This window comes from Hylaeus volcanicus, chromosome 4 (genome assembly GCF_026283585.1).
Source record: "Hylaeus volcanicus isolate JK05 chromosome 4, UHH_iyHylVolc1.0_haploid, whole genome shotgun sequence".
NCBI lineage: Eukaryota > Metazoa > Arthropoda > Insecta > Hymenoptera > Colletidae > Hylaeus > Hylaeus volcanicus.
The window spans coordinates 4,049,028-4,062,843 of record NC_071979.1 but is presented as its reverse complement, the minus strand read 5'-3'; the positions used below and the strand labels follow the sequence as shown (position 1 = coordinate 4,062,843).

The 13,816-nt window shown below is 38.9% G+C and overlaps 1 protein-coding gene across 1 annotated transcript in view; it reads left to right on the top strand.

Moving 5' to 3' along the window:
- LOC128875267 (high-affinity choline transporter 1) overlaps positions 1-13,597 on the top strand; it is a 27,405-nt gene extending 13,808 nt beyond the window's left edge. Inside the window, exons 6-7 of the mRNA XM_054120697.1 lie at positions 797-1,014; positions 1,795-13,597. Coding sequence (XP_053976672.1) covers positions 797-1,014; positions 1,795-2,511 — 935 coding nt within the window. The 3' untranslated portion in view covers positions 2,512-13,597. The remainder of the gene's footprint in view (positions 1-796; positions 1,015-1,794) is intronic.
- Positions 13,598-13,816: the final 219 nt, after the last annotated feature.

The window sequence follows — 13,816 nt, the reverse complement described above, 5'->3', positions numbered from 1 at the left end:
TTTTGGCTTGGTTTATTAAAGCGCGTAACTGATTTAATCTTCAGTTTCTACACTGGATCCATATGTCTGTCTTTTTACATGCAATTGTTTTTATTTTTCTTAGGAGATATTCTAGTCTAGAGCGTCAATTTATAGTTCTTTCAAGCATCTTTTTTTATGATTGAAAATCATTTACGAATAGTATGGGTGCATATCTGAAAAATGTCACACTGACGTAACGATTGATGAGTTATCAAAAGACGATCGATTTTTGGAACGGTCGACAGTATGGGTGCGTGTCTGAAAAATGTCACTCTGACGTAACGCTTGATAATAAAGACGTTGGAATAAAATAAATCGCAAAAATGGTTTCGCATGTCTCTTTCCTGTATTGATTTTCAATCACCTGATTCTTACGCTCGTCGTGAAATCAGAAAATATTTTTAATTTATACGGAATTTTTATAAAGAGTTTTGCGTACCTATTCATTCACATTTCAGGAACATACACACTTCTTTTCTGGTAAAAATAATCAAAATTAAACGTAGTACAAGTGATCTTGTACAGACCCTCTTGAAACAAGTATCTTCGTGGTTGCCACGATTTTAGGCGTTCTGCTTATCCGAAATGAAAAATCAAGAAACATCTTCGTTAATAATAACGTCGCTATGGCACGAGCCAGAATAATTATAAAACATTGACAAATCAAAAAACGGCAAGATTTTAAAGTTTGAATATCCATTTTTTGTATTTTCTTGTCCTTAGTATATTAAACAAAAAATATATTTACACCAAGAAATGGTAAAATCTGTTGCAGCTTGGAACGAAACAGGATACAAGGGCCCTTATCCTCTCACCGAGGCCGAAACAAGCATGATCCTACCGATGGTTTTGCAGTATTTGACACCAGATTTCGTTTCCTTTTTCGGGTTAGGCGCAGTATCAGCAGCAGTGATGTCTTCGGCAGATAGTAGCATCCTTTCGGCTAGCTCGATGTTCGCCAGAAACGTGTATAAATTGATCTTCCGTCAGAGGGTAAGTTCGTCGCCATTACGTAGATCGTCGTTGCTTTATATTTAACTCCGTGTCGCATCATGCATTCGATTCCTCCACGATCTCGACATCTATCGCTTCAAGCTCGTCGCACGACGAATAGTCATCATCATCGTAACGATCATAACTGTCATTACCATTACCATCGCCACCACCGTGCGTCGAATCGTTCGACGATATCGACCGCTATCATACATTCCTTCAAATCTTACGTTCGTTATCATCACCATCGTCATTAAAACCGTCATCGTACGTATGGTCTCTGAGCCAAGATCGCTCACTAAGCTACTCGAATCATCATTCAAGATATCATTGCTCATCACCGCTTCGAGTCACAGTAAACGTAGAAAGCAGTCCCGAGGGTTGCCAACCGCATTTAGATAGGTGTCCTTTAATCAGGACTGCGGGAACGGTATCCGCCAAGATAACGCAAGGATGGAACCCAGCTCCTTCGAACCGTTCCACTTAGCATATGCATGAACGTGGGTGTGAGACTATCGTTCAGGACAGGGGAATACTTTCGTCGTTGCATTCGTGTTGTCGCTTCGCGATGAAATTTAATTCGCCACCCTCCGACATTCTCCGTTCGCATAAACAAAACCCGCTTCTATCCACGACACTATAATCGTCATCACGTTCCACACGTCTTCGTATATACGCTTGTTGTATCACGCGTTCGCAATTCCGATACGATACCTATCCGAAGTCGTAGAATGGAATCGACGCCGGTGGTCTCTACTAGACGTTTACCCCCTTGAACAGGCGTCGGAAATGGAGATCATCTGGGTGATGAGAGCGGGGATAGGCGTGGTCGGCGTGTTGAGCACGGTGATGGCGTTGACGATACCGTCGATCTACGGACTTTGGTCGATGTGCTCGGACCTGGTCTACGTGATACTCTTCCCCCAGCTGTTGATGGTGGTCCACTTCAAAGAGCACTGCAACACTTACGGGAGTCTGTCCGCTTACATAATAGCGTTCGTGGTGAGGATCAGCGGCGGCGAGCCGATGATGGGACTTCCCGCGCTGATTCATTATCCGGGGTACGACGAGGAGACGGACACCCAGGGGTTCCCGTTCCGAACGATGGCGATGCTGATGTCGTTGATAACGTTGATAGGCGTGTCGTACGGCACGCAGGTGGCCTTTCTCACCGGCCGACTGGCTCCTGGCTACGATGTCTTCAGGTGTGTCGTTAATATACCGGAGGACGTTGAAAGGGTCGGTCCAGACCCGGCGGAGGGCGAGCAAATGGCTGTATTGGCTGCCGGCGCCGGCAGGCTCTACGGCAGCAAAGACGAATCGAACGGACGAGTCAATCCTGCGCTCGAGCCGGACTACGACATGGAGCCGGGATACAAAGTTCCGGGGGCACCGGAAGGCGTCGTCGGCGGTGGCGGCGGGGGTGGTGCCGGTGTGCAGCTCGTCCCCCATGGACCGAACGTGCCACGACAGCCCCAATCCAGCACCGCGTTCTAATTCCTGGTTCCGTGATCGGATGCTGTGACCAACAATAAACGCGGCGGTGTAGGTCCGTATTATTTTCTCGTTTACCTTTTCGTTTGATCGTCGACACGTTCACCACCGTACAGTCTAACCTTGATATCTCTGCGATTCAAACGTGCTACTCGTCCTGGCACCCTTTAGATTTCAGGCAATCTTTGTCTGGAAGTTGGGTAAATCGACCTACCAAAAGCTGGAAGACGGATTTTTCCCGAAACTGAATCGTTCGAAACAATTTCTCTGTAAAGTATTTCTTATTATTCGAATAATTCGTAATAAAGGGACGATCTTGTGTCCGAAACTTTGATCTCTCAACTAATCCGACGAAGAAATCTCGTGGAATTTTATTCTTCAAGTCGGCGGTGTATAGCAAGCACTGCGAATCCGATATCGGGCCCTCTCAGTACCTCGCAATTTTTTTTATGTACGGCTCGAAAATGTCCCGGAAAGTATGCATTTTAACAGACACTTTTTAAAATTACCACATTCTTCTTAAGAATAAATACAACTTCTTCCTCTTGTTTCGTTTGATTGTGAGATGTAGTATCATATAAGAAAAAGAGAAAGAATATTTTTGATAAATTGAATAGTTGTTTTTAACGAAAAACAAAGGTATATATATTTTTTAATAAAATAACATAAACGGAGGGATTGCGATACGTCTTTATACGCGAACGAAGCTGAAAACATTCTCTCTGTGCTACTTTATTACACTCGGAATATACAGTTTTTTTGTTCCTGATCAGTACAATACGATTAGTACAATTCTTTTTCTTTCGTTCTGATCATTTTCGAGTACAACTTAACGAGGAATCGTTAATGGCCGTAGGATTGAGATTTTTTACTTTTTTCTAACTTTTACACAATTATTTGGTTAATTTCTTATTGAATTACTTCTCTTTGCACGAACGAAAAAATATATATATATATATATATATTATAAATATATATAATTATCTATTATATACATTATAATATAATGTACATAAATATATATGTATATATTTTGTACAAAGAGACACAATAAGAAATTAACCAAACAATTTAAACAACTTTTATACACTAAACAAGTATAAAAAGTTCTAAATTATAGACTTTGAGAAAGTAAACCTTAAAAACATTGGTTACTATTCAAGAGAATCTGTACAAATAATAAAAATCACACAAGTATTTCTATTTATACATATCCAAGATGAAACATATTTAAACATGCATTTTCTTTTTTCAAGTATGTCTTGCTCAAAGAATTCATTTTATTGAACTTAATCCCTTGTATATACATTATACAATTGTACGATAATTAAAAAACCGATCTTTTGGCTGTGAGGTACTAAGAGGGTTAAACAATGAAAGGCATTTCTTAGAAAAATGTCTACGATTCAGTTTTTCTTCTTACTGTATACGGGCGACAAGACCTCTCGCTAAAGAGCTAGAAGAATTGATTTCGAATGTGAGGTGGACAGAAAATAAAGTTGTTCAAGACTTGGAATTTAGTGAGATTGAAAATAGAAGTAGTCTCGAAACAAAATTTTGGCCTCGTAGAAATTTTCAAGGCTAGGTATTAGGCTGGCAGTCAACGTGTCGATTCTGTTCCATTTCTCCATTGTACCTGTCACTTCCTCCTCGGTAAGAGATCTGTATCTACTGAAAGAGTATTTTTTCTAGAAAGGTAGACCCAACGAGCGAGGTTTGCAGGGCGACACGAACATTGGTAATGTTTTCCTAATATCCTCATTCCGGTAAGACAGAGATAGAGCAACTATTCCAGTAATTGAACAATTGGGAACAAATGTTCTGTTCCCTTGAAGTTAATTAAAACAACGATTTCCTTCATTCATTTCTATATTTTCATTCTGACAGCATTTCATTCGCATATTTACTTCGTTAAAATAAATAGAAGTGATATACATTTATTTAAAAAAAAAAAAAAAAAAATATTTCTATTGGAAAGTACCAAGATGTCTCGATAAATGGACTATCGAAATTTACGATGCATCGATGATAGTACTTCGAAAATGTTCTTATCGTCCGCAACCCTCGTTGAAATGAACACATTGCGTGCTAACTATAATTATATTGTCTGTCTACGGAGATTAGGTATTTAAAATAAAATACATTAAGGATGTTTTACATGTTTACCAATAGCATTAAAAAAATGAAATTTATTAATTTTATTCAAGATTTTTATTAGAAATACTACAATTTCTATGTTTGTTCCCGGACTACACCGAGATGGCTTGACCAATCGGGATGAAACCTTTTGCATCTTGCAGAGCATGTCTCCCAGTTGGTTCCGCTATCAAGACATTTTGCGATTTGTCATATGTTACCTAATTTTTTCGCAAAAATATCGCAAAAACAGTACTGGTTCGCGTATATTCACGAAACCCCTTACATTTTGCTGCCGGGCAGGTTTTCCCGATGATCACCATCGCAAAAATTTATGAATTTCATTATTGTTCATAATTATCGTTAAATTAATGGTGCAAAAAACGAATACAGAAGAAAGAAGCTACAACGAGTACCTATTAAATTTCAAACGCGTTCCGTTAGGTACAAAAGCGCGCAATGTGTTAGGCCGATCACACACGGCGCAACCCAACCAGTTTCAAATCACTCTGAAAGTACACAGTTGCATGTGACCGTGGATCTAGGTAAAACAAAGACAGTGGAGTAGGTAAAACAAGGACACGCAAACGGTTTGCAACACTAATTTCAAATCGGTTGCGCCGTGTGCGATCGGGCTTAGTCTCCCTTTTGTACTGTAAAAGATACTCTTTCCAAAGTATTGACCAGAAACGAATGTTGGTTTGTTTTCTCGACATTTGTTTATGTTACTTCGATTGCCCCCCTCGTCCCACGTCCGCAATACTTCGATTCATCTACAATCTACGTCGATTCGCGTTCGTTCGAGGCATTTCGTACGCTCCGTAAAAAAGTAAATAAAAGCACGGCGGAGGGGATGAAATGGACCGAACGCGAACCAAAAACACAGCGCGGTACTTTTGAAAATCGAAGTGTTTCGGATAGTCGGGCGAGGCAGTTCCCCGCCTGTACCGCCAATTAGGCCTAGTAATCTCTTTGTTTCCCTTTTTGAGAAATATATATATATATATAAACAAAAAATGGCGTCCATGTATAACTACTCGCGCGTACGCGGATAATTATACAGGGGCGCGCAATGTATTTAGAGTTTATCAAACCGCTTGAGAGAACTAACGTCGTCTGATGCACGACCGATCTGTTCCCGTTACGTCGAAATATTTCGGATGATCGCGAGTGTTTCGGGGAAAGCACGGAGCTGAATCGATTGTTATACCTCGTTCCGTTAGATATTAGTTCGTGACGAGCGGTTGCGGGTGGACAGGATAGGGTGTATATAGAGGAGCGTCGAGTTTCTAGAACGAGTCGAATTAGGCGGATCACGTTATCATTTGTTAGCCTTCTTCCACAAAATCTGTTCCGCATCCTTCGCCGTTCACGGTCACGAGATAATCGTCGTACGTTAGACGAAAGAGAATTTCGAGAAATCGAGAGGTGGAAGGTAGTAGCGAGACGAGACGCTTTTATACTCGCGATCGATTGTTCTTCCCTTGCTTAATCCGAAAGGATATACGTATAGATGATACACACGGTACACATGGACACGTTCCTTCATACCATAACGAAACGAAGTAACGTTAGACGTTAGGCATTAGATTGTCACGCAACCGTTCGTCGCGTTAGACCGAGACTTTTCGAAGGCTCGCGCGCGTACACGAGTCTCCAAACGCGTTTCAGCTTTCTTCGATCCAGGACACGCGAACAACTAACACTTTCACGTTTAATCGGCGATGTAAATATATGGAAACGCGGTGGCGACCGTCGCGAGTAAGTTCCTCAGCGTGTGCGCGGTTATGGCAACGGACACCGCAATTCCACAGCTGCGCGCGTCAATGGTACTCGTTCGATGCTAGTCCATTCATGCGACCGTGAACGATTAACGACGATCATGTTTCAAATGCAGCGAGTAACGTTCGCGTACTTTCCGATCTTTACTATATCGTTTTATAATTTTTATTCGATACGAGAGATAAAGTAATCGAGGTGTATCTTGTATCGCCGAGTTAATGACAGTATAAAGGCTTCTTTTTTTTTTTTTCATTGAACAGTATAAAGTTCGTGTATTTAATTCGTTATGTTTTTGTAAAGTGAACATTAACGATGTCTAATTTTTATGTAAGCATTATCTCGTCACAAGAGATTAATTAATCGAGATGTATGTTGCATTGAATGTATTTCTATGTATTCACGAATATTTAATTCATTTATATATATACATATAAGTATTAAAATATAAATTAAAGTAAAATTATTCAATTGGAAATTAAATGTAATTATTATGCTCCATTATGCGCATATACATATGGAGCATAATAATTACATTTAATTTCCAATTGAATAATTTTACTTTAATTTATATTTTAATACTTATATCAATAAGATTAAAAAAATCATTGATGCTTGTTTAAGCACCGACTTAACAAGAGTATAAGGTTCATGCATATAAATCATAACGTTTCTTATGAAATAAGTCTCAAACAAAACAATGTCCGATTTCGTCGATGCTTCTATTTATCTTTTCTTTCACTCATATTAATTAGAAATTTTTCTTTACGTTACTTACGTTTATATCCAGAGTACGTAACTCGATTTGATCTATACTTTACGTTTAATTAGAAACTTAGAAAATTATAGAAAGAGAACATATCAAAGTCGCGTTTATTTACAAAAACCAGAACACTAATTAAGAGTTTCGCCAAGCGTTCAAATATCAAAATAATCGTTCTCACAGGAAACATCGTAAATTAGATGAACGAACTTTACACTTCCGATAACTGGAGTCGATCATTCTCATCCTTCGTAGCGGCGCAAAGTTATAAACGACGAAGTAAAGAGTGCGGGGAGTTCGAGTTTTAAAGTTGCTCGTTGTAAGTTCCTTAGCGTGTGTGCGGTTATGGCAACGAACACTTCCGTTCCACAGCTGCGTGAATGGTATAAGAGTTTTGTGGAATGCTAGTTCATTCATGCGACCATGAACGATTAACTACGATTAGGTTTCAAATACGACGCGTGAGTCAACGGAAGATCTTTCAGACGGATCGGCCGTCGCACAGATTCGTTGTGTTTATTATATAGTATATACATACATATATATATATATATAAATATAAATAAATAAATATACAGTGTATTATATAATCGACGTAATTGGCATTGAATCGAGACGAATGATTTAGCGTTATCAAAGAGGAAGGTCGGATCTCTCTATACATATACATATGTACACATTATACATACACACGAGAAGACTAATACCGTAGTTGTTAACATCGCAGATACGAATTATCGCCACCCATTGTTAATTTTTAGGATTTATTTATCCTATCGTTTGAACATAGCAGTGTTCTCGCTGACGTCTCGCGTTAATGTCTACGTAGCAGCGTTATTGCTCATCGTAGTTGCTCATCCCATTGTTCATAGTCGACAGAGACATTGTTCATAGTTTAAAGGTAACAGAGAAATGTAAATGATTCGCGTACGTAATTATTAAACGAGTAGTTCCTACTCACCATCCAAATTTCATCGTTTCGATAGAGAACACGGGAAATACGCGATTAGAGAGTGCGCAGGGATTAGTCAAAATAATATGGGCACTTACGAATTCGATTGTCAAACCTGGTTGCGGTTCTGCGACTACGAGAACGGGATATCTTCGTATTCGGATGGTCCTATCGTTAAGGACCTTGTTCTATGTAGATGATCGGTTTTATATTATTGTTTGCATATTGTTTTTTGAAATGATAATTTACCATTTGTTAAGGCGATAACGCTTGTACACTGAAATGTTCAGTCTTAGTTCAAGAATCGTAAAGATGAGCTATAATATTATTGCTTACGGTTAACCACTTTATTGTGGGAGTAATTGAAAGACGTTTCGATAGGAAAAGTTAGAGAAAATTCCACTGAAAACTATTTCAAGAAGAAATGATTTCAAAGTTCGTATGGTTTTTATGAACATTTCGAAACGTTTTTCTTTTTATACGGCATTTAATTTTAGGAGCCCCGTTAAAGGGAAATGGTGGCTCAATCCCTAACGAATAAAACAATATAGCGTATTTCACACGTGTTCCTAATACTTTGTCTAACTCCTGTGAACGAAACCTTCGAAGTAAGTTCCATTTCTACCGTTTTCGTTAATATTTATTCATGGGATACTCGCGCGCGATCTCGAGATACCAAAGTCACTGACTCTATGGGAAAGATTGTTTTTCATTAGGGACTTGCTTGCAAATATTCTCCATCCATCGTTTTGTGAGAATTAACCCTTTTAGCACCGACCCAAAGAACACGTGGCCGAGCTAAACTAACGCAGTTCGGTATGGTTTCGAAGAATGGTATAAATTTCGTTTAAAACGATAATTACAAAATTTTAAAGTTAACGTGTTGAGGAATAAAATAAAATTAATCATCGACTGAGTATTTCAATATTTGTTGAAAATTATGTAGAAAATTCGAATCATAAAATCGTGAATAAAAAGAATGGTCGCTCGAGCACAAGTTAATGCGAAATATAAATTTATAATACAAAACATGGAGAACGTATGTTTAATTCTTTAAATATTATACATACGTATATTGTTTACTACAATATTAGAAGACGGTACTCTTGTTACTTAATTATACATTGCAAGTCAATCGAATTATTCACATTGGAATTATAATGCAACGTCGACGCCAGAAATACGAAGTAATTCCGAGTTAGTAAATTCCTCCAGAATTCATTTGCAACGATATATAGTCGTCGATATTTTCGTTAATAATTAAAAAACGAAGCACCATCCGACAATTTTCCAAAGGAAATCGTCGTTCAGATTCGTCTCAGCTACCCTCATTTCCGGTTCTCGCACTAATTCTGGGACATATATCGTTTAATATCAGGAGAGACTACTCTTATTACTTAATTATGCATCACCAGTCAATCGAATTATTCACATTGGAATTACAATGAAACGTCGACGCCAGAAATACGAAGTAATTCCGAGTTACTAAACTCTTCCAGAATTCATTTACAACGATTGTATCGTCGTCGATATTTTTCCTCGAGTGTAATCGACGACGATATATAATTCTCTAATACCGATAGATAAACATTTATCTACCTGTCGTCACCAAAAGGGTTAATTCGAACAATCAGCGACGCAACGTTGCACGTTGAATTTGTATTTCATTGTTATCGTTCCACCCCGCCCTCCCCGCCCTAAAGAACGATGAAAAGTTATCAGTCGTACAGCGAACGAAACGCCGTCATCTGGCACGAGAGAGATCAGCAAAGGAGAAGCGAATTCGTTGAACCTGCCAATTTGGAATGATCTTCTTTTTCGTGACGCGGTAGAGGATGAAAGTAACGACGACGTTTCCGGACGGAAGTAGCTTTTTAGCGCGCAACAGTATAGGAGACGTGTCGCTTGTTAAGCTGGGTGCTTTGCGCGACGGCGAAGGTGAAATTACGTTCAGACAGTTGATGACAGAGAGGAGAGAATGTTTTCAGCGCATCACGACGCGGTACGCACACATACAGTCTGTTCAATAACGCCGTGGATGTTTCCTAACAAATCTATTTTTTAGTTGAAACTTTTATACAGATTGCAAGTATGTTTAAATCATCGATAAACTTTTCTTTAATAACGAATTCTATTTCTCTCTTTACCGATTATTCTCTCTCTCTCTCTTCGCAACTTTTCTCTATACTTTCGAATTCGTCGAATGAATTTTGAGCGTTCGCTATCAGTGTTAAAATTCGCGTTTATATATCACGATTGAATTGATTCTGAAGACTGGGATGGCCGTTCCAACGCATCGATACTATTTCCGACTTCCAACTCGCTGTGAAGACGGCCATCGCGATGCTTTAGATCGTTATCCTTTTGAATTTAATCATTTTTATTGGCGTCCAAAGTGTCGAAACCGCGAACACTGAAAGCGCGAAAAGTAGATTCGTTGTTAAGTAACCCTCCAATCATTTTCGCACCGTTTGTGTGTCAATAGAAGAAAACAATTTGAAACTGTTTAACTACGTATATTGACGCAATCGTTCCTTCGTCGGGTAATCAGACATCCGAGGCATCGCGTCCATGTTCTTATTGAACGAACTGTAGACGCGCATCTTCCGTTTAGTTTCGTTCGACTGTTCTCGGACAGAAGACTTTCACTCGAGTCGGCCGATCGAACCGTGTTGCCCCGCGGCGACGAGAAGACGAGAGGACGGGAACAACAATTATTGTTATTACATTTCCAGCAAGGCTACTTTATAGCAGGTAACCGCGCGCGGCTATCTCCCTTTTACGACGAGAAACTGAATTAGACGACCGTAAACTGTTTCTTTGTCAGTGACCGAAATTGCACGTTGCGAAGATTGAAGGAACAATTAGTCAGCCAAGGGATAGCGAAATTAATGATTCCGGGTTCGTTGTATCTCATCGATTTCCAGCTCGTTGCCTGATGAGAGATCTCGATGAGATACCGTGGAAGCTGCACCGCGAAACGACATTGAACCAGTGACGGATTCTATTATAGACCGACGATCGTCGACCATTTTTGACCCTGGCTCCGGAATTCACGAACGATATTCATTTGCGACGCTCGCGAGGCTTTTACAAGCTATCAATAAAATTATTTGGGAATGGGAGACAGAAATGAAAGTATTATTAACCTCTTGCTTATTATTAACTATTATTAACGATTTACTGTAGGATCGTGAGTGCCATAATCAGGTATAAAATTCCTCGCGCCTTTTCGTACGATGTGTCTGACTAGTGCTTTCATATTCTACTAAAATTGGACTCCTCGAGTCTCGCAGGTTGTTATAGGTTAAAGGGTTAACCTCTTGTCCTACGACTTAAATTCCAATAGCGTGTGCCAGAAAGAATAATTATAAAGAAATCGTGAGTAAACAAGAAGGGTACTCATCAGGAAATTGCGAGAAAAGTGTTCATTTGTTTGTGGAGGCTATCCTTGTACAGTTTCTCATTGCTTGTTTCAATAAATCACAAAAACTCAAGTGAAACATATATAAATGAAATGATATATTAAATTAAACAACAAACGATGAGGACTAATAATCGTGGCAGATGTATCACAAAAGGTTTGTTATCTTGATATAGATAATAAATCATATAACATTTAAAATTTAATTTAATTTAATTACAATTACATTTAATTAGATACAGATACCATTTAATTACAATTTCTGAAGAAATTCAGATCCTCGAAACTCAGTGTCGTTATTTATCAATGATACCAGAAGTACAAATCTTAGTTGCTCTAAACATATATTAACCCATAAATGCCCCAAGTTTCAAATTTGATACCGGACTTTTAAATCGAATTGTAATTGGTTTGTTGCACTTGCAATTGGTTTGTTTTTAATATTTGACTGTATGTATGTTACCACTGCATAATGTTCCTTTAAACAAAAGTTAAAGAAATAACCGTCAACTATCACACTTATTCAAATAATAAATACATTGATACTGTTTAAAATTTAATTTGGAAAATCAGGCTTCTAAGGGTTAACGTAGCTTAATCGAAACTTTACACGAAATATTTTCAATTATTTTGAATCATTTACAAATTTGAATCTGACCGAAAGAACACCAAAAGATTGATTTTCTAACGGATGGGACCTCTATGCATCCACTTTCTTTTATTCGTTACAGAGGTATCGTTGAAACATCCAAAATAACAATCGATAACAAAATAAATCTAAATAACGCACCACGGAGTCATAAGACCAACTCAATGAAACTAACAACTTCAAAAATGATTTCCATCCGTTTGTACATTTTTACCGTTCGAAGTATCGCATTCAAAACACATTCAAGCCTCGCGCAACCAATTAAAGCTCGATTTAAGTAAATATTGAGCGACTCGAAAGAGAAGATCATCCTCGCTCGAATGTCAGGTCACCGCGAATATGGGATCCGTAACTATTTCGTTCGACCATTTATATTTCTACGATCGAGACGACACTTGGTTCGGTACGCTGCGTGAAAGGGAAGGAGAAACTCGTAGCATGTAGATGGATGCTGTTTCGTAGATGAGCCGGTACCAGACTAACCTGACTCACTGTAGCGGCATAAATGTTAATCATAAAGCGGCCACGGACGCTTACATATCAATAAACGCGCATTGCAACCAGCAATGCGACGAGAAACCTATACATATCATGATGCGTGTTCTATATATATATATATACTTCTATATATATATATATATATATTAGGTATATTAGCGTGTAAGATAGGAAAGTAAATAAGAAGAAAGCGTAATTAAAAAAAAGATGAGAAGTAAGAGAAATACGACATGTATATAAGTCCTACACACACGCACACAACACACATACACATATATACATAAACATACATAAATATATAGCGTTTATCCTCTCGTCAAAGTGATCGATAGAGTCGTAACTCGGCCGAATTAGAAGAACACCTGAAATTTTCCGAGAAAGAAAGGGTGTTCCTCTAATTTCTCTCGCTCGAGTCTATCGTCCAGCGACGCGGCCGGAAATGAACAAACGATACAAGTCTCCCGCGTGTATCGCGAGCGAAACGACGATAAACGCGCACGAACGACGGGCTGCCTGAACGCCGAACGCAAAAGGTTCGATTCGAGTTGGCCGGTAATTGCGAACTTACTAAATAAATTCCATTCTTACGGGATGCTAATGTTCTTCGACTACCCGCCTGCTTCAAAACCGAATCGCGTACCTACTCTTATTGTAACCCCGCGTCCCGATCTCGCGAGCTCCGGGACGTCCTACCTATCGTAGAGTATTATTACGTGTAAAGGTAAACAGAAAACGCCCGATGTACCCCGTAAGAGTATATCCATGTATATGTATTACGAAAGCGTTAACCGGTATTGTATTATACGACATACTATACGTGTATAATTGAGACACTGAACGCGATATGTTGATTGTAAATGTTAAAAATAAACAGCGTACGAAAAAGAAGTGGCAGAATGTTGATTCGGTAACTCGGCGAGGAGGAATGCCGTCGGTGCAGTTGAACGAATCGGAGAGATTACTGCTCGCGTGATTTATGCTTAGAAAAATTCTTTCGGTCAAGTTTGATCGAGCTTCTGGGATTGCTGGTTATTTAAGACGACATCGTGGCATTCCTGCTCTACGAGAGAGACGAACCTTGTAATTATTTCCTGAACAGGTGTTTTA